A 21112-nucleotide genomic window follows, 5' to 3' on the forward strand; every position below is an offset into this window, starting at 1 on the left:
GGGGTTACATGGAGGAGGAGGTGGTGGAGTGGAGTAAGAAAAATAATTTAAATTTTATTTTTTCAAAAAAAATATTTTTTTTATGGATAGTAATACTTTAATCTATAATTTTTAATTAATATTAATAGTTTATTATTTAATTTTTGTCAAGGTGGAATATTTTATCCATGTGGAATGACATGTGTCAATGATTTTTTTCAAATAAAAGAGAGAGTGTATTATACACACCAATGAGGTGTGTTTCTCAAACTAAAAAGTGATAGTTTAGGTATGAAACTCACACTCTCAATAGTTTAATTGTTTAGGTATGAAACTCAAAAAAATGAGATAGTTTAGATGTGTTTTTGACACTTATCTCCTAAAAAAAGATAAAGCTAATGAATTAACAAGCTAATAAATAGTTCTTATAAATAAATCCGACCCAATAACTATTTTCAACACACTTATTCATAGTTTTATGATGATTATATACATGGACCGTAATAATGTTTACCAAAAATGATGATCATAGGTGTTGTCTTTAGGTTTAGGATGTTTAATCGAATTCAATATTTTTAACAAAAACATAAATAAATATATAAAAAATTACTATTTTTTAAATAAATATTATTAAAATAAAATAAATCATTATTATTATTATTTAAGAAAAAGTCTAAACTAATTAATTTTAAATCTTGAATTGGTCCATAAAATTTAGAAATTAATACTTTTTGGGTGCAAACTCATACACTAATAAATGCTCCAATAAATTTGGTGACTTTAGTGGATGGTATTGGTATTGACCTAAGGAAAGGAAAGCCATATTTATCCACCAAAAACCTACAAGTGTCTTTTTCACATTTATGTTTCTCTTATATTTATTGAATTTTTTAGGAACAATTTAATTATTGAGGTAATTTGAATTATGATGAAATGATTGAGATTCTTTCGTTCTTAATCAGAGGTCGGAAAGCATTTGAGCTTCTGACAATGAAAAGAATTCTTTTGGAAACGTCGACCCATAATGGGAATTGCATTATGTGAATCTTAATTTAGTTAGCACATACCAAACACTGAAAAATGGGTCAAATATATCTCTATATATACTATCAAAATTAATTTAAATATACTCCTAATTATACTCTAGTCCAAACCCCTTTTGTGATACTTTCGGCCTAAATATACTCATTCTATTATATTTTGACACAAAACTAAGAATCATATGATTCACGCTCAATTTTAAATAACAGATTCTTTTTAGAAACCCATCCATTTAGTCCGGTCCGAATCATTTTCTTTTATTTTCACCTTCTTCTCTCTTCAATACCCAAAGCTTCAAAGTTTGTTCGCTCAAGATAATTTGAATTGAGTTCAATCTCAACCCATTTTAAGAGAATCCTCAATTGAGTTCAATTTAATCTCCAATTTCAACCCGTTTTAAGATTCTTTATTTGCATTGATGTAATGTATGTTCCTATATTGTAGGTATGAATTACTATCTATTTTATATCTTTTAGGATTTATCCATCAATTTGTAACTTCTCTTTTTAAAATTTTTTTTAGTTGAAACTCAAATTGTGGATATAAAACTTAAACAACAATATACTAAAATTATTGAGAATAAGCAGAGGTCAAATTGGGCAGGTCAAGACCCAACCCGTTTTTAAATCCATTTGAGCCCAAAGTTAACTTCGGCAAGTTAAGACTCAACCTAATTTCTATTTCAACCCAACCCACCCATTTGACACCCCTAACCACGACTTATCCTGAAAGAGAATGAATGTTAAAAATAGCAAAGTCGTATCAACGAAAAGTTCTGCCCCAACTTAGTCTAATCCTATTAAAGATGGCAACGGATCAAACAACTAATATAGATACAGATAGATAGATAGATAGGATACAAAGGATCGAGTTACTATTACCTAGGTTCCTATACGTTTGGTTATCATCCAAACTATCGCTATGTTTGATAATTAGACCTCAAACTATCGCTATTTCTGAAAATTTGCCTTTTCTATAGCTAAGGAATGTACAAAACCTGCATTGAGATCAACACAACAAACTGAAAAGCAGAACCAAAAAGAAAATCAGTTAATTACTAACCAAAGCAGCCAACAGAGCATTAGACAAAATTGGGGACTCAACTAAAAAGACCACACTATCTGGGAACTTCTATTGTTGGTTACAACCCAAGCTATGCAGATTTGCGTCAACTTCATCATCCGTATCATAAACCTCTTGCCTGTGATGACGCTGCTCCTTGCGTCTCATTTCTTCCTCCATGTTGACGTTATGCATAGTGGTTTCCTCACACTTACCCAACTCTATATCAGATGAGCGTTTCCCTAGTCTCGGTGGCAGAATAGCCTCAAGAGCACGACATTTCTCGGGAGAAAGGAATCCAGATTCTGGAAATTCCACATTAAAATGAATATAGAGCCGACCCTTAATGAATGGCCTACCATAATGGGGCATTCCTTCATCGTTTATCGCCTTGTATTGATCTGCAAGAGAGAACGAAATGATTCCCATATATAAATATCACATTTCACGCCACAAAGTAATTAAACACAAACTAAGAACACTCCTTACCAGGCTTTATAACTTCTCCAGGGCTAGATTTGATCTGAAGCTGCCTGCCATCAAGATGAGTCAGGACAAACTGAAAGCCACAGAGAGCTTCTGTCAAACTGAGATTGTGTTCCACGTAAAGATCATCAGACTTGCGCCTGAACTTTGAGTGACTCTTCTGTTGTAATACAAAAATGACATTGCCAGTGATGGTATCTGGCTGCATATAACACCAAAAAACAACTATTAGAAATGAAATATCACCTGCCAAAATGTAAAGAGGACGTCACAAACAGCAAAAGGAAAGCAGATAGGACTGACGATACTGTATATTAGTGAGACGGATATATATTCAATTCAAAGTCCAGCACCGACTTCAAAATTTATAGATTCGAATAGATTAGACTTGAGAAGAAAGATAAATGTTTGTTTGCAAACATTGCCTAAAAACTTTTTGAGGCACAATTTAAACATGTACACTGGGGAATTACAAAAGCTGAGCCAATTTGCATAGCAAAAAACTCTTACAGCTTCATCAGCTTCCGCGTTGAAAACAATCTTCTGACCGTGTAACATCCCTTTCTCAACATTCACTTCCAATACTTTCTTTTCTTGTGTAATTTTATTTCCCTTGCACTGAGGACACCTATCCCTCTCAGTTATAACCTCTCCTGTATTAACAAGGAAAGATTCATAGTTACAAGTAGTGTTTTTTCCTCATGTAAGACTGAAAATTAGAATTACAGGGAAATCTCATTACCTGAGCCTCGGCACTCGGAACAAACATGTTGCGTCTGTTGAATCATGCCTGGGGCTATCTGTCTTGTTGTAACGCGCATTCCAGTACCTTGACATCCATAACATCTTCCAGAAGCTCCACTCTTTGAACCTTTCCTGATAATGCAAGTAAATCATATAAAAATTGTAAACAGGCACCAGTGAAGTTTTCAATAAAACATATATGCGTAGAGCAAGTTAATGCATAAGCAACCAATAAATAAAAAGGCCGATTAAGACGAGTTAAACTAATAAATATGGATTTGTGTAATCCCTCTAATATCTCATTCAGATTGCAAATGTTCTGGTATGACAACATAGACCGATACGGTGAAACAGGTGACTTTTTAGAAGAGGTGAATATACAACAATTTCTATCAGACGACTCTTTTTTCTGGATATTCTCGCCTTTCTTGTCATTCCTGCACCAAAAATGATGTTATGTTTTCTCAAGTATGTTTATCTGCAACTGAAAAAGGTTATGTTAAATTTCCCACTAAGATGCAGCAACCTCATAGCTACACCCAATAAAGGAGAAGAAATATAAACCAGCAACACCAAATTCACCTCAGTGGACATCCGTATAGATGAGAGGTATACTGCAGTCAAGGGAACTAATATCAAATCGTTATTGTATAGATCCAACAAAAATTACTCATCAAAACCCATCCTGAGGAGCACAGAAATGGAAACTAGCATGACAAAAATATGGACATTTTGAGGCCATAAAATTCAAATTTTTCAACACCACAAAAATTAGATACAAGAATACTGTTACAGCATCTAAAAGGAGAGGAAAGAGCCAAGAAAATAGAATTTAGAGCATGTTTTGATTGGCTTATTTTAGGTGCCTGTAAGTCAAAATAGCTTTTAAGCACTTTTGGAGTATTTGGATAAATTATAAGCACTTGATTTTAAGCTAAAATGATGAAAATAAACGAAAAGCCATAAGTTAGGATTTCTAACTTGTGCCTTTTGGCTTATAAGTGAAAAGCCAAAAGCCAATAGAAACAGGTTCTTAGTCAAATCATTGGACGATAACCTGCTATAATAGATGTTCTTGTCTACATTCTACAACAAGGGATTAATTTTATCCTATAAAAAGATATCATTTTGTTACAGAGAGAAAACTCGCAGAAAATTAGTAACCCCAATTTTTCCTATAGAAGGGTGTCTAAATTCGAAGAATTCCAAAAGTATCTAGTACTCTGTGTCAGACATCTGTTCAGAGGGTGGTTGATTTTTAGACGCAAATGCAGAGCCTGCCTAAAATTTGGTGATTGTATTTCTCAAGAATACATGCAACCAACTGTAGTAGCAAAATTAAGAGAGGGCTCGACGGTAGTGAATCAATTACACAAGGAACAACCTATCGATGATGTCCACGTTTACTTGGCATAAATCAAAAACTAACGCTTCGACAATCATATTACAATCTAAAGTTAGTTCAGACAGGATCAGTGGAGAGAGACATCAAAAGAAGAAAAGAAATAACGTGAAGAAACATAAACGGTCTTGAATTCTAAATACAATATCATCATTCAACACATTTATTTGAAAATCACTGTAACAAAGTGATATTGACAGTAGTAAATGAAAAAGGTCAGATAATTAAAGAAAGAGAAATACCCTTTACACTTTGGACACAATATGTTCCGTGAAAGAGAGAGCTTTTTTGTTGTGCCATTGTACAAGTCCTCCAGCGACACCCTTAGAGTGTGCACTACATCTTCACCTTTTTTCTTTCTGCTGCCTCTGAAGCTACCACCACCTGGGATAACCAAGGCAGAGAGATGTTTCAACCAAAAAAACAAAAAAAGATAATAAAAACAAAGAGGAATTTAACAGCCCCCACCCCCCTCCTCTTGCAGGGTCTCTTTCCCAAGAGGGAGATGGGTCGTTAATAGTTATTACCGCCAAACGCTCCACCAAAGAATGACTCAAATATGTCAAATGGGTTGTGACCACCACCACCACCCATTCCTTCTTTAAGGGCATCTTCACCATACTGATCATAAAGTTCTCTCTTCTCTGGATCACTTAGAACTTCATATGCTTGAGCCAATTCCTTGAACTGAGTGGAGACAAAACAGGACAAAGAACTCATGAAGAAAAGCAAAATAAGCATCAGAATCAAAAGGTTCCCTTGGTATAGATGTAACATATCTAGAACAGCAACACACAGAAAATTCTAATTGCATGCGCGAGAAGGGACAACTCACTTTTTCAGGGTCCCCACCCTTGTCAGGATGATTCTTTATAGCAGATTTTCTGTATGCCTTCTTAAGTTCATCTTGACTGGAATTCTTCGAAACACCAAGCACCTCATAGTACTTGGAGTTGTCACTCCTCCTTGCACCCCGTCCAAACATTATGAATCACCTTAGTACCTGCACAAAAGTGCAATAATTTCATTTCATTCAACCATTTAAGGACAAACTTATTATATAACAAAAGGCGGATACTACACATACAGTATGTGCTGTAAATAGCTGATGTGTATTGATTACAAGTCAATTGGCGTAGGGAAGTATTAGAACTAGCAATCCAAAAAGTAGGTTACATTCCAACATGTAGTTCAAGCACAAAATGATAGAATATAGAAGACATTCTGTTAGCAATCCCAAAGCAATTAAGAAAAAAAGAAGGCAAAAGGCCATGCTCTGAAACGCAATGTTACTAAAAGCCATGCTTTCATCATTTTAAATGATGGAGCAATCAAAATGAGGTAGGGTAAGTGTTATGCGTACACCCCACCCTCCCCAGACACCACACCACTTGTGGGATCACACTAGGTACGTCCTTGTTGTTGGAGCAATCAAAATGAGGTCCGATCACCTCATACAGAGAAGCACAACTTGAAATGGTGAGGCATAAGGTGATCTCAACAGGAGGAGGTTATTCTTTGAATATGTCTATATAATATGGGAACAGAGAAGAAAAAAAGTATGATCTTCTTTATTTGGATGAAGGGAAAAAAAAAGATTGGGTCTTTTCCTATTTAAATAGCAAGATTCTTCTAATAAGCCAGTCCCCTTCTATCATTTAAGCTTCTAAACTCCTTTTCAATTTCCTCCTCCTACTATCTTAGTATATCGATTATCGATTAAACTAGTCATATATGAAACCTAACAGCAAACTAAAATTCTTTTCAATGGTGCCTGCACCATCAAATATCCCAACAAACTTTTCAAGATTCTAAATTCCCTATAAGTTAACCAAGACCTCTACATCATTCTAACGGGTCAAAAATTACGCCATTTATACATGATAACTATTTTTTACATGTATATTAGATATTTTACCCCCTTCCACTTCTTATTTACTTCTACATATTTCAAACCCCATAGTAAAAACCACTAATACCACTTATCTTTCCACTAATAAGATAGCAACAAGATACAAAGAATCAAACTTTACAACATCTTTACTACACAGACAAAACAGAATATCCAAATTTTCACATATGAATAAAGAGAAACAAGAAACTCACATAAATTTCAGCAAAGCTTCAAAATCACCATAAATCAACTTTCTTTACACCTAAACTAGTAAAAAGAACCCCAAAATTTATTTTATTTTTAAAAAAACTAACATACAATTCAAACAACAACCCAAGAATTAGATTTTCAAGAAAATATTAATTGAAAATGAAGATCTAAGATTTGAAGCCACCATAAGAAAAATTACCTCGAAATTCGAAATGTGGTTTTCTGAAAAAGAGCGATAGAAAGAAAAAGAGTTGCGATAGATGACATGTGTTTTTCTTTCTTCTGAGAGGTTTTTGTTTTGGTTTCGAATTTCAGGCGGTGACGTAACAGAAATAGCTGAGAAAATTATTTTTGAAACAATTGACCAAAATGCCTTTTGAGTTGAGCTGTCCGACTTATCTAATATGATTTATGTTCTTTGTGTAATTTGTAGGTTACTATACAGTGAAAGGCTTATCGCACACAAAGTGTTCATCCGAAAGGTGGAGACTATTTTGATTTTACTGACGAATATAATCCTGGATATATGTAAAAATATTACATATTTGATCCAAAGACTTAAATTTAACAATTTTAGGTTAAAACTAGCGACTTTTTAGAATCGAAATAAAGTCTGGGGTTTAAGTGTATCAAATCCAAGTATAAAAAGAAAAAAATAATAAAGAAAACATAACAATTAATATAGAAAGCAAGGTAAAGTTTTCAAGAAGGAAATAGTGACAACAACAAATGGTGTGATAATCGAAATACAATAAACAACATATAACAAGAAATGTAATGATACAACTAGTACTAGGCAACAACCTTGACAGAGCAAGACAACATTTTACCCCTACTATAACCTTCTACTCCTATACACTAGCTCCACTCTTCGATATATTAAATTTTAAACGAACATTAACTCTTACTTATAAACAACATGTCACAATTTAGTGCTCTCATCCTCAAAATGATAAAAATGAAAATTGTAATCTTTCCGCTCCAAAACTCTTATATAGGGTAATATTGGAACACTACGTAACCAAATCATCCAATAAAAGTTGTTATTACATACAGTTGTAAAAATAAGGTTGAAAGATAAAGAACAAACTAAAATGTTACCTTGCCAATCGGAGAAAAGTCATTCAAATCTGAATAACGCATAAATTACTCTAAATGTTGGGACAATCTTTGTTTGCCCATCCTTAAAAAGAACGTTAGTCATTTTCTTTTCTTTTCTTTAGATAATAAATTAGAGTCATTAGTTTTACACGTTTTAAAGAATATGCGTTAGATTTAGGGCTTTGGATTAAATATTTCATATTTTATATATATCAAGGACCATATTTGTCAAATGGATATATCAAGGACAAAAATGGCTCATCCCTCATATATTAAGGACCATTTTGGTGAATTTTCGCAATTTTTATACTCCTAATTGTTACTAATACATTTCAAAAAGATTTTTTATTGAAAGGAAACATCGATGGAAGTTGCACACCTTGAAGTTGAAATTGACACAAATGAGGTACTCAACAAGTTAATTTATTTTAATAGTAAAAGCAACAACTTTACTTACTTGCTAGCTAGCTATTAGATATTTTGTATAACTTATACATAAATTAATACATGAATAAATTATCTTTAACTAGCTACCAGATGGTCCATTAGAGTCGTTTGACAACTAGTTAAAAATATGTAGATATTAGTAATATAAGAATTAGTTATGAGTGGATCTATGTATTATTTTATGTAGGTATTAGTTATTCATGATAGTTTGGTAGCTGAATTATAAATAAGTTAACCAAGTATTAATTTTTATATAACTTATACAACGTTTAATAAAGAGATAAAAAATAAGTTATTCATATATAAAACTAATACGAAATCTGATTAACAATTTAAAAATTCGCATAATCAATACATGTATAAGTTACTAGATGAATACCATTTAAATCATTACATTTGGAATTGGTGGAAGTTTGGTTGTTCTATATTTATTTAAGAATGTATGATAATCGAATAAAATATTCATACATGACTTCCTCTTAACTTACGCTCCCTAAAAAATGTAAACTTCATAAAATACTCTTTGATTTATTGTTTTGTGTAAGATCTTTTAATTATAGATTAAAAAAAACTATGGTTCTCTTTTCAAACCAGACAATTAAAGTTATTATTTATTTTTTTAAATTGAATAAACCAAAATCATGAAAAGTATAACATTTTAATAAATTAGGATATTTAGTGGAAAAAAGTAATCTAGAATATGATTGATGAGAAGTAGGTCCCTCGTCAGTTGTGGCAGTTGACTACTGTTAAAGTGAGACCGACTTTGTTACTTGGATGAACTAAAAAAAAATTACTCGTAATTCATTTGTCTCAATTTATATGACACATTATCTATTTTAATTAGTTAAAAAAAAAATGACATATTTTTATTATTGTTTTCTTAAATTTTGTATCAAGTCAAGGTACATAAATTGGAGAAAGTAATAATTTAAATGTGATATTGACCCTTCATATTTTTGGGTTTCTCACTCGATTTAGTATTCATATTGAAGTCTGACTAATTCAACATAAAACTTGAATTCGAGACATCTAATTAAAGAAGGAACAATCTCATCAGAGGCAGAACCAGGATTAAGGGGTCGTTTGGTGTGAGAGATAAAAATAAATAGTGATGAGATAAGAAAATAGTGATAAATTTTTTGTATCTTGTTTGGTTGCCATGTTTGGAATAACTTATTCTATTATTTATATCATAGTAATGTGATAAGTTATCTCATATACATGGTGGGATAAATTATTCCAGGATAGTTAACCTCATGATAACTAATCCTGAAATAACTTGTTCCCAACCAAATGACCCCTAAGAGTTTGAGAGTTTTAAATTCTACTATATTATAAAAGAGAGTTTAGGCCCAACTATAATATATAATATTCAAGATTGAAACTTTTCCCAATCTTGAATATTATATATTATACTTGTGGGACTTTTAAAATTCTATTTTCTACCCAAGTATAATATATAATATTCAAGATTGGGACTTTCTTGAATATTATATATTATATTTATTATATAGTAGAACTTGGGCATAAACTCCCTTTTAAAATAGTATAGATATACTTGGAGATTCAATTTTTAAAGAATATCTATTAGATATACTTTTTCTAATTGAATTTCTTCCATATTCTATTGAAAGTCTAGGATTACTAGTGCTTCCTATTTCTTGCGTTTTTCCAAATCGAATTTCATATTCATCTGGAATTTGTGCTTGTTGAATTTCTGCTTCAACTATTCTAGCAATTCCTGCACATTCCTGATCTATTTCTATCATTCCTTTATTCTTATACACCTTACCATAATTTGAATTTGTAACTGTGTATAATGCTTGGTAATATATACTCATTATATGATTACCTGGCTTGAATAGATCATTTCTTTTGATCTGAAAATGTAAACTCAAAGCATCATTAAAATCAGCATCTTTGAGTGATATGCAATACTTTGGATAGTATGTAAATAGGAGTTTTGTATAGGCTAGGTTTCCCTCTACTATGCCTAGATTTCCTTCTCTTGCATTTATGAATCTTTCATCTGATAGATTTATTACTATCGGATGTACCAATACAACTAGACACCATAAGAATAACAGTTCCTTGTTATATTACTAATCACGAAAGTGATCAAGAAATAATATTAGAAAATCTATTCCTAAATAAATTAGAAGATTATAGCATTGGGAAAGGCGGAATAGAAATGCTATATAAAGGTGAAACTTGATAACTAATATGTCAAATCGAATTACTTTAAAATTAAATCGAATCGATTAATACACAGCCCAGAACATGGAGAGTAATGAATTCATATTATCACTCAACTCTTTATTTGTTATCCTTAATAATAATGAGAAAGCAAAAATAGTGTTTTTCATATTATATGCTCATAATATAGAAAGAAATACTTAGTACCTATAGGGAATAAAAATTATTATGCTATTTGCATATCATGCTGTTTGCATATTTACATGTTTAAATTAACATAATGAAATTTGTACAAGCATCCTTGCATACAATAAGAAAAAAATCATGGAAACATAAAAAAGCCTTATTGCATTTTGATAATGCAATTAAAGAAATAGAACTAGCATATTTGCATACAAGTCATACCTATGATGCTATGATTTTTCCTATACATGAAATAAAGATGTATAGAATACAAGAATATTTCGAGTATAAAAATACTCAATCAATTTTTAAAAAACATACAATACTCCTATTTACATACTATCCAAAGTATTGCATATCACTCAAAGATGTTGATTTTAATGATGCTTTGAGTTTACATTTTCAGATCAAAAGAAATGATCTATTCAAGCCAGGTAATCTCTCACAAATGGAAAAGTCTCAATCAAGGAAGCAACATCTATCATTTACAAATGACTTAAAAAGCTTTAAAATATTTAAAAGCTATATAATAAAATAGGTTAACTCTCAGAATTCTATCAGACTCACATATATTGGGACAGAAAAAATAACACATATCATTTTAATATTACTAAAAAAGTATTATAAATAATAATAATTAACAACTTAAAATATCTGAAAGACATTTTAAAAGGGTTAATTTTGTAATTTTATCCATATCACATAAATTAGGACAAAGTGACCAGTAATGTACATTATTTCAAAGTTATATAAAAATATTATAAATCACAATAATTAATAACTTCAAACATTTTAAAAAAATATATGAAAATTTGGATGACTCTCCAAATTTCATTTGTGTCACATCAATTGAGACAACAAAAATAAAAAATATTGGGTCAATTTTAATTTATTTGTCTTATTTTTTTTATAATTCCACTGATTCTTGAAGTGAATCTATCATAAAAATACTATAAATTATCATAATTGACAACATAAAATATTTCAAAAATGTTGTATGCCTTAAATAGCGTCAAAGAAAGTACAAGTTTGTGATAAAAAAACTTATTCTTTTATGCACGCAAACAATCGCTTCAAAAATTCGGTTATTAGCCTCAAAATATACCATTTCTATTATTGGGCCCGTGCATAGCACGGGCAACATTATCTAGTTTTAAGATAAAAGAGAGAAAATATTGCAAATCATGGTTTTTTTTTCTTAAAACAAAAGAGACTTTTGTTGATATGGTGGTATTCAAACCCACAACACTAGCGTAGAAACATTTTCACGACCTTCCTTACCACTAAGTCATCAAATAATTTTGTTAAGTGGTTCACAAATTAATATACATATATATATAAATTTTCTAATACAAATTATATAAGATCTATGGAAAAACTATTGGATTCATTTGAAACCATGAATCCCTAGTTAGCTCCATCTCTGAATCTCATCCACCCACCACATTGGTGGTGCATCTTTTTTTAGTTTTCCGCCAAGTGTTTAGAGACCGTATTGGTGCCTCGACTAAATTTGAATCACACATCATAAGGCCTATTTGGGGTGGTGCTTCCAACAAGATTTTCTCCATAGTGATAAGCACACTCGAATTCATGACCTCTAGTTAAATAAAACGTAATCTCATTCACTGCACCACATTCGTAGATATTGTGTTATTGACCGTTACCTCTAAATGAAACTGTGAAGTTTACAGGCAATTTCTTCAAATGTCGCATTGTTTTGTTTAAGTAGAAAAAGTCAAAGACGAAGAAATAAGACCCATGTAATTTGGATAGCATCCAATTTGTCCGCCATTAGAGAAGTTCCATCGCAGTTTCTCATATTGCTCTTCTCCTTCTTCTTCTTCCATCCTCTTTCTCCGAACCTTCAAAGTCCTAACTCCAAAATCACCATTGGCATTCTACATTTTCTATATAAATAATCTCTAGATCTTCACCGTACGAAACAGAAAAAAAAAATAGTACTACTAAATTTTGGTATCAACAATGGCGACGCAGGATAATCAAAACGTAATCGTAATGAGACACGGTGACCGGTTGGATAACTTTGAGGAATTGTGGGTGATGAAAGCGGAAAGGCCGTGGGACCCACCTTTGCATCAGGATGGTAAGATCCGGGCATTTTGTACGGGTCAAAAGATCCGATCCAGTATTGATTTCCCGATCCATCGGGTTTTCGTTTCTCCGTTTCACCGATGTGTGCAGACTGCTGCAGAGGTCGTACGTGCTCTTTGTGACGTTGCTGATCACAGCGGCGAGTCTAATGTCTTGTCATCCAATTCCGATTCAGTCATCATTGATCCATCTAAAGTCAAAGTACAGTTTCTCGCCTTTTTCATCTTTTATTTTGCTGAATTGGTGTTAGAGACCCAGAATCGGAACTAGGTTTTTGAGTTTATGAGTTCGGAATTTTTAAGTACCAAAAATAGTAGGTTTGAGCCAAAGTTATTGGTTTAGCTGAACCCGTAGGTAAAAGTGTAGCTCCGCCCCCAATAACAATAACATATCTCGTGTAATCTTACAATTAAGGTCTAGGAGAGTGGTGTGTATGCAGGCCTTACCCTGGTTACACCCTAGTCTAAAAGCTTAGGGAATCCATCATTGATAGTCTTTATCTAGTACTACTAGTAAGAACTGCTTTTTGTTATAGGAACTTTTGTATGCTTAAAAGTTGTGCTTTTATTTTTATCTGTCACAAAGTAAAAAGATATATTTTCTTATAAAAAAAAAGAAGAAGAAAAAGACATATTTTTTGGATGCTCGACTTACAACTTACAGTAGATTCCTAAGGGAGCAAAGGCCACTGTTGCAACTGTGACCTTTTCTGGTTTTTTTCCCTGTCATCCTTACTGTTAAGCATCTGAGGTCACACATCAACTCGTTTTTTTTTTTGAAGAAAAGAAAATGTTCAATCCTTGACTTGATATGTACCCTTTATAGCCATTGGTGCAATTAGTTGGTTCATTTTGCCTAAAATTCACACAAATCCTTGACTTTGGAGGAACTTAAGAATCTTTTTTCTCAAGGTAAATAACCAGACCATATAACTTCTTGTCGAACAACTTATGATGATTAGACTAGGAAATTAAATTTCAGCACACCTCTAAAAATAGAGGTGTGTTAAAACTGAATGATATCTACAAAAACATCATATCAGTTGAGTGCAAAAACCATTTTAAGTGTCTAACTTAGATGTGTAGTGATGCATCTATGAGTTTCTAATTAGGTTTATATTAGACATATTTTATATGTTTGTGTTTGAGCATGCATGTTGCTCGGTACTATAGTAAGTATGTGAGTGCCGTTTAAAACTCATTTAAGGCGTGCTTAAGCCTTGAATCTAGATGCAGTCCAAGAAAGGCAGTTTGCTTAAGACATGAGTCCCATTGCTCATGGGCTTTATCTTGAAGAGATCAGTGCTAAATAAATAAATGTAGTTGAGAAAGTGATATGTCAATTCTAAAATAAATATTATGAATGCGTTAATCGTGGGAAGTTAGAATTTTAGTAAAAGAAAACTAAATAAGTTTGAGTTAGAAACTTATAGCTGCATTATTACATCTGAGTTGAACATTTAAAATAGTTCCTGCAGTTGATTGATAGGTTCTTTTCTTCAGACTTCATTAAGTTGTTGTTGTAGACTTCCTTTTAGTTTCTTTCGTCCAGATACTACTGTGAATCATTCATAGTAGAATTTTAGAAATTTATGTCGATAAAAGTATCTGATAGGTTCGAATACTAGTTGCATCATCACATCTAAGTTAGACACTTCAAATGGTTTCTGCACTTAATTAATATGTTATTTTCGTAAATATTATTTAGCTTTAGTTTTTTTATTTTTCAAATTATTATTGATTTCGTTATGTTTAAATTTTTCTTGCAAAGCATGTTCCACTTAGAACTGATTGGTGCATCACTGCCCTTCTTAACATAAATTTGTCACTAGACAGTAGAGTTCTGATTGGTTTTGCCATACTAGGTTAATTCGATTTGGTCTGTTTATTTTCTGTTTGTGGATAATACTAGACAAAGTTTGGTTTGGTTTGGTTCGGTCCTGTTCTTTTAGTTGATATCAAAAACAGTAAGAAAGGAGAAATCCTTATTCAGGAGTCCGGTTGTTCTAGTGTGAGGATATTTGAATTACCAGATTTGTGATTTCCTGGTTTAAAACTTCGATAGCCATATCAATAACCCAAGACCTGCAGATTCATTATGAATAAGCATGTAGGATCTTCAGCCTGAAGTAGGAAAGTGTGCATGGAAATTCATGAAGGTTACTTATGCAATTCACTCTAGAGCATACTTCTAATATTTCCGTGTGTACAGTTAGCAGCATTTTGGTATATATTAATAAAAAATATTGTGACTTGTCAAATTAAAAAAATAAAATGTGGAGAAGAAAAAACAAGGAACGGTCTACCCTTTTTCATGCTAAATCTCACATTGACAATATAGTACTTACTAAATGGAGCTATTCCATCATTAAATGTTTCCACCATGTACTGATGCATCCACCCATTTCAATCCTGTCATGAAAAATCTTATGAATTTCATTAGTATTTCTATTTTCTCTATGGTGTGAGCCTCTAATCAGTAATAAATATGGTCACCTATGTAGTTATACCAGGATTTAGATTTGAATATGCTTCTTCTGTGCCATGAAACTTGTTACAAAATTGATATGACTCACTTTGAGTCTTTGTAGACGCAGGGGTATGAGAAACATGCACAAATATAAACACATACTTTTGCTGAACATCAGCATTCAAATCAAATGGATTTTCTTTACTGTCACGTTTTTTGGAAATTGTTCTCTTCACTCTCTTTCCGGATAACTTTTAACATATTTCTTTTTTTACATTTCAGGTATCTATTGAATATGGTTTGTGTGAAATGCTGAATTTAGTAGCCGTTAGAGCTGCTGCAGCTCCTAAGGATGGGGATTTCAAATTCAGCATCTCACAATATGAATCTGAGTTGCCTGCTGGAACTGTAGATAACACTGTTGAACCTGTGTATAAGAAGGTATTTTGTAGGATATGAGTTCTTGCTTCGATTTATTTATTGCATAGTTGAGTATATGCATGATCCACTTTTGCCTCTACTCATGATATCTTATTCTTCTGAAAATGCAGCTGCCAGAGTGGGAAGAGTCGTTGGAAAGTGCAAGGGCTAGATATGTGGAGGTAGTTAAGGCCCTTGCTGATAAGTATCCTTCTGAGAACCTGTTGTTAGTCACACATGGTAAGTGTTCTTGGTTTTGCATCTCTAGGTGCAATGTAGGTAGTGATGTGGTGAGTGAAGACTTTCTAGTCTCCACAGAGCATACAGGGCACTTGAAAGAGACTGCTTCTGCTGTGGCCAAATCAATTAGATGTGTTTCAATTTAAATGGTGTATCTTTGTGGTTTCAGATTGCTCTCTATTTTGCTATTGCAGTAGTTTCTTTCTCACGTGTCACATGTTTAGATATCTTGTGGCTGTGTGTTTTCCCTTTGTCATTTTATAAGAACAATATGTATTTTTCTAGTACCACTGAGAGAATACTTCGAACAACAATTTCAGTTGCATGCCATGAACTTTTCCATAACTACACACGCTCTGGAGTTTTAGCGATTATATAAAATTGGAAACTCAACCCTTCCTCATGAAAGTGACCTGCTGGACCTGTTAGGTGGCATCAATACTCTTGCCTAAGTTTCATTTATCATAAAGCAGCAGCTGCTAAACTGTAAATTGGAAGATCTAGTATTGTTTTTCCTTTTCATGATTGAAAATCTTAAATGAGTGGCTTTGATTATAACTACAACTTGATTGGTGCATCAATGATCGTTGAAACTGGTCGTACCTAATTCTACTGATAAAATGCATATTCGTGCTATTTTCTTAGTAAAATAGAAGGCTTAAGTCCCCAATATCATTCTTGATCTCTTATTCTTTCATTAATCCAGGTGAAGGAATAGGTTCCATCTTTACTGAGCTTAACAAGGATGCAACTGTATTAGAGGTAGCATATTGTGGACATTTGTACGCGAAGAGAAGTATCCAATCCGGAGAGAACCAATCATTTACTGCTGGAGAGTTTGTATACGAGAAACAAACCGGTATAATATCTGCTGCTAAATAAAAATAAGTCTACCAGACTCTTAAGTGATTGTATTGTTCGGATTTCTTCCCTTTCTGCCATGTCTGTTACTTATCGTCCATTTGGCGAAGCTTGCTGCTTGTCCATTGCTGAACTATGTTATTACTCTTTTCTTGTTTTGAAACTTTTGATTTGAAAGAGAGGTTATGGAGCCTAGATGGCCTCTGTTACCACCTTGTAATTGTGAAATCCCAAGATGTATTGTTCTCTGTTGGACCGCCTTACATCCCAATTGCAATTGTTATTTTGAGAATGATATGTGGTATTGCTATTATTTCCATCTCAAATTAAATCACCTTTTCTTTGTTGAGTTGTTCCAAGAAAAGAACATTGAAATCGTTAGCTTGCGTTTGGATATGTGATATGAAGTCATGATTTCAAATTAGTATTTGAATAAATTCTCAGAAAAACATGATTTGAAATTCCAAATCAGGATTTTAAATCTATGAATTTATATTTTGTTAAAAGAATAAAATGAAGCCAACATTTTAAATCTTGCAAATATGTATAGACTCATGCTTGGTGTGAAGAGATTGCTGGTACATGTAAAAGGATTATATCAATTGTTTCATAAATGAATATTTCTCTCATATATTTGTTGCTCTTAGTATCGTTGGTATAACGCGAATATGCCTTAGCTGATGATCAATATTTTATGCAGAAAGTCGCTTTCAAATTATTAGAAAAATACTATAATATTAATATTGAACATAAACAAAACTAATAAAACTTATCAAATCATTATCGTGGCCAGTCTTTGTCTTAAAAGTGATTTTACCCTAATTTTGGTATAAATAATTTAGATCGTTTGTTCTTCAAGGTTCCACAATACTCCCAAACACCAACACTTATACTATACAGAGAATAGTACGAAGAATATTTTTAGTGTGTTAACAAGAGAAATTTGAACATGTAGGTAGATGACAACGTTTCAAAATCACGGTTGTAACGTTAATTAAATTGATTAACTTTAAAAATATTTTTTGCAAAAACAAAATTTGATTTAGGCTTCACGTATATCTCGGGTGCAATGAAAAGGTGTAAATCAACTAGCTTTGTTTATTTAGATTCTATTTCTCAAATACGCGAGATCACATTTATTTACTTGAATATATAAGTCTAATAAAGAATAATTCAATATAATTTTTTTTTTTATCTTTCACATAAAATAAATAAGTAAAAAAGAAAACAAAACCACGAGAATAAAGAAAGCGAAAAAATGAGCCACAAAAATTTCTTTATTATAATTTGCATTACAAAAGGTTTAATGCCAACAAAGATAACCATCCCACCTAATTTGTTCGTGAATACATCATAAAATTGATTGAATTGTTATTAATTAAAATGTTGTCAATTCACTAGAAATTTCAATTTTTGTCACGTTGTCTTTAATGATTTTTAATTTCTTAAATGTATGTCTTGAAAAAAAGTCCGTTGGAAGATTTGATTTTATATCCTTTTATGAATTTATTTTTAATTTTATATTTTATACGAAATCTTTATTTTTACATATATAATCGATTTAAAATATTTTTTTTTGCAAGTGTAACCTCAATCTACATGCTCTCGATTTGTATTTTTTAAGTCCCCCCGATCCCTCCTTTTTCCTTTTTGGAACGCTAGGAATGAAAAAAAAAGTTTCAGCATGTTGAAAATGGAGTTAGTAATGAAAGAAAAAACCTGACATTCATTTCTGAATGAATATTTATAGCTGAGTCTACTAAAAGAGGGATCAACCTCATGATAGTAATTAGAGGACATCTCTAATCGTGTCACCTCTAATGACACGTTCCGTTCTAATTATATGATCAATGAGATCAGTCGGCCAAAGAGCAAATTCTTCTTCTTTTGAATAGACAAAATCGTCCCTTCTACGGTCTAAATCCTTAGTTCGGAAGCCTTCAACAACAAAGTGGTATATAAGAGATCATTTCTACCAAAAGTTCCATCACCTACTCTGATAATATTATTCCTCCACGCTTGACAAGATGGACACAATTTTTATTTTTTTTTAAAAAATCTTATTATATTAAATAGGATCTCTTGAAACGATTCGAAAGATTTAATTAACATGTAAATACATGTGAATGGACTTTTTATTTTGTCTTATTTTGATCATTTATGGAATCATGAAATATAAATTAAGATTAAAATGAAACAGCTGGCTAACTTTCTATTTCATTTTATATGTGTTGTGTCATTAGTTGTTATAATTTGTCTAATTAATTATAGATAAAAATACATAAAGCCTCTTTTAAATTTGAAAAAAGTAGACATTTAAAATTACACTTATTAGGAAATGTATTATTACTCTTTCACATGCTCTACTTTTATGAGAACACAATTATTGTGAAAGTGATTGAAAATGGTGTACTTATGGTAAATTTAAATAGTTTCATGGGCAAATAGACCCTCAAATTTTTTAGATATTTACATTAAAAATAGATACAAATTTAGAAGAGACTCTTCGTATTTTCTCATTAATTATCCCCACATATACATAATGGATGTTGTTCATGAAGATTCTCCTATTAAAATTTGATAATATTGTTTTCAATATTGTTAAGAATTCTCTTTCACTAATCACTAAAACTATTTTTCCGTTCCAAAAGAGAATATTTGGTAACTTTTTGGAAGAAGTATAATATTTTTAAGTGATAATAATATAGAAAAAAGTACTAAAAGTTAGAGAAAGTACATTTCATATCAATATTAAAGTGAAAGTAGTTTAAAGAATCTAAATTATTGAAAAATGTCAAAGCACTATAGCAATAATTTATTAAATCACGTTTTGTATAATCCATAATTCATAAATTCAAAAAATCTTTAACTTTGCCTCTTGACTAGTATATTCACATATGAAAATAACTCATCAAATTTTATACTGAATATTCGCATTAAAAAGATGGTTTAATTCAATATTAAATTAAGGAGCTTATACGTATGTCTAGATTAAATTAATCAATCGACAATCTTAATATATACTGGTATTTATCATTGAAGATCCAAATCGAAACGTGAAAAAAACATTCATACACATAGCTACTAGCTATATACACTAATATAATTATATTCAAATTTCATAAAAACAAACTTAAAATTTACCTTATGAGGTAAAACATAAGAACGTAAAAAAGGAAATAATAAGCTCATAATCCAGTCTTTTTTCACGAAAAAACAAAGAAAGAAAAGAAGAGTATTTCCATCTCCATATATTTTTTTAATTCAAACTTAGATAATAATTTATTTAATTTTACCTTGAGGATGAAATGCCAAACTAGTGATTTCAAACATATGTATAATACTATTGACTTTAGCTATGCTATTTATTAGCTGAGGATTTTTTCTTTTTGGATTCGGAATTTCTTCCTCCTTAATTATTTCGGGTGATCGCGAACGTCGCTTAGGTTGAACTCTGTTCAGCTCAGCGACGTTCGTGTCAATCAAGTGAGGAAAATTCAATAAGGCACGTGTACCCCTTAATTTAAACGCGGTTCGGTCATAAGCCAATGCCGCATCTTCGGGAGTCGCGTAAGTTCCAAGCCAAAGCCTAGCGCCTTTTCTTTTCGGATCTCTAATTTCGGCAGCGAATTTTCCCCACGGACGCCTACGTACGCCTCTATATCTCTTCCAGTTATTTGGTTCTTGTGATGATGACCGAGGAATATTATCTTCATTTTTGTCTATTTTCTCCCATGTATGATTGATGGATCGATCGGAGGAGATTGATTCCAAGTTGAAGCCATTGAATTGATGTTCTAGTGGAGAATCAAGAATGCTTAGATCAAATTGTGTTGAATTTTCTTGATGCATTTTTATATTTGGAAGGGGAAGTGGTGTTTGTTTCTTTGCTATTTTTATGTAGTTGAAATTGAAAGGGAGGAATGGAGTATATATATAGGTGTATGGGGGATAATATATTTCTAAGATGTCTATTTATGACTTCAACTAATTCTAGTATGGGGGATAGTGTACTTGGTTATTAGTAGTTTTTACCAAAATATAGTGTACACCATGATTTTTGAATAGTGTATTACCTAGTAAGTATAAAAATAATAATAAATTTATGAATATAAATTATGTTTCATTTTTTTTATTATAAAAAATAGTAGAATATGTTTCTAAAAAAACTATGGTCAAATTCAAATACATGGTGAAATTTCAATCCAATCCACTCTCCAATTCTTTTTATATGTTAGTATTTGTTTTTTTATAATTTA

The 21112-nt window shown here is 31.7% G+C and overlaps 3 protein-coding genes across 3 annotated transcripts; 1 reads left to right on the forward strand and 2 right to left on the reverse strand.

Annotated features, from left to right (window-relative positions):
- Positions 1–2012: 2012 nt before the first annotated feature.
- Positions 2013–7168, reverse strand: LOC125869142 (dnaJ protein homolog). Its single transcript, XM_049549700.1, has 8 exons — positions 7018–7168; positions 5550–5717; positions 5242–5401; positions 4957–5098; positions 3311–3444; positions 3079–3221; positions 2572–2770; positions 2013–2483 (listed from the first exon to the last, which is right to left on the reverse strand). The coding sequence occupies exons 2-8, from the start codon at positions 5697–5699 to the stop codon at positions 2152–2154; spliced, it is 1260 nt and encodes a 419-aa protein (XP_049405657.1). The 5' UTR covers positions 5700–5717; positions 7018–7168; the 3' UTR covers positions 2013–2151.
- Positions 7169–12462: 5294 nt separating this feature from the next.
- Positions 12463–17150, forward strand: LOC125867999 (uncharacterized). The gene is made up of 4 exons (XM_049548593.1): positions 12463–13064; positions 15615–15773; positions 15884–15992; positions 16699–17150. Exons 1-4 carry the CDS (start codon positions 12735–12737, stop codon positions 16872–16874), a joined length of 774 nt encoding a protein of 257 aa, XP_049404550.1. The 5' UTR covers positions 12463–12734; the 3' UTR covers positions 16875–17150.
- A 2919-nt stretch (positions 17151–20069) lies between these two features.
- On the reverse strand, positions 20070–20733 carry LOC125868216 (ethylene-responsive transcription factor 13-like). The gene has a single exon (XM_049548850.1). The coding sequence runs from the start codon at positions 20703–20705 to the stop codon at positions 20136–20138; it is 570 nt and encodes a 189-aa protein (XP_049404807.1). The 5' UTR covers positions 20706–20733; the 3' UTR covers positions 20070–20135.
- Between the last annotated feature and the right edge of the window lie 379 nt (positions 20734–21112).

This window comes from Solanum stenotomum, chromosome 6, assembly GCF_019186545.1.
Source record: "Solanum stenotomum isolate F172 chromosome 6, ASM1918654v1, whole genome shotgun sequence".
Lineage (NCBI taxonomy): Eukaryota > Viridiplantae > Streptophyta > Magnoliopsida > Solanales > Solanaceae > Solanum > Solanum stenotomum.

Bases quoted from the DNA above. Each gene is read 5' to 3' on its own strand.
- LOC125869142 (XM_049549700.1), bottom strand. From the start codon at position 5,699: ATGTTTGGACGGGGTGCAAGGAGGAGTGACAACTCCAAGTACTATGAG. The intron at 5,402-5,549 runs GTGAGTTGTCCC...GTCTCCACTCAG, and splicing joins AGGGTGGGGACCCTGAAAAA to TTCAAGGAATTGGCTCAAGC. The intron at 3,445-4,956 runs GTATTTCTCTTT...TTGCATTATCAG, and splicing joins TTGTGTCCAAAGTGTAAAGG to GAAAGGTTCAAAGAGTGGAG.
- LOC125867999 (XM_049548593.1), top strand. From the start codon at position 12,735: ATGGCGACGCAGGATAATCAAAACGTAATCGTAATGAGACACGGTGAC. The intron at 15,774-15,883 runs GTATTTTGTAGG...CTGAAAATGCAG, and splicing joins TTGAACCTGTGTATAAGAAG to CTGCCAGAGTGGGAAGAGTC. The intron at 15,993-16,698 runs GTAAGTGTTCTT...TCATTAATCCAG, and splicing joins CCTGTTGTTAGTCACACATG to GTGAAGGAATAGGTTCCATC.
- LOC125868216 (XM_049548850.1), bottom strand. From the start codon at position 20,705: ATGCATCAAGAAAATTCAACACAATTTGATCTAAGCATTCTTGATTCT.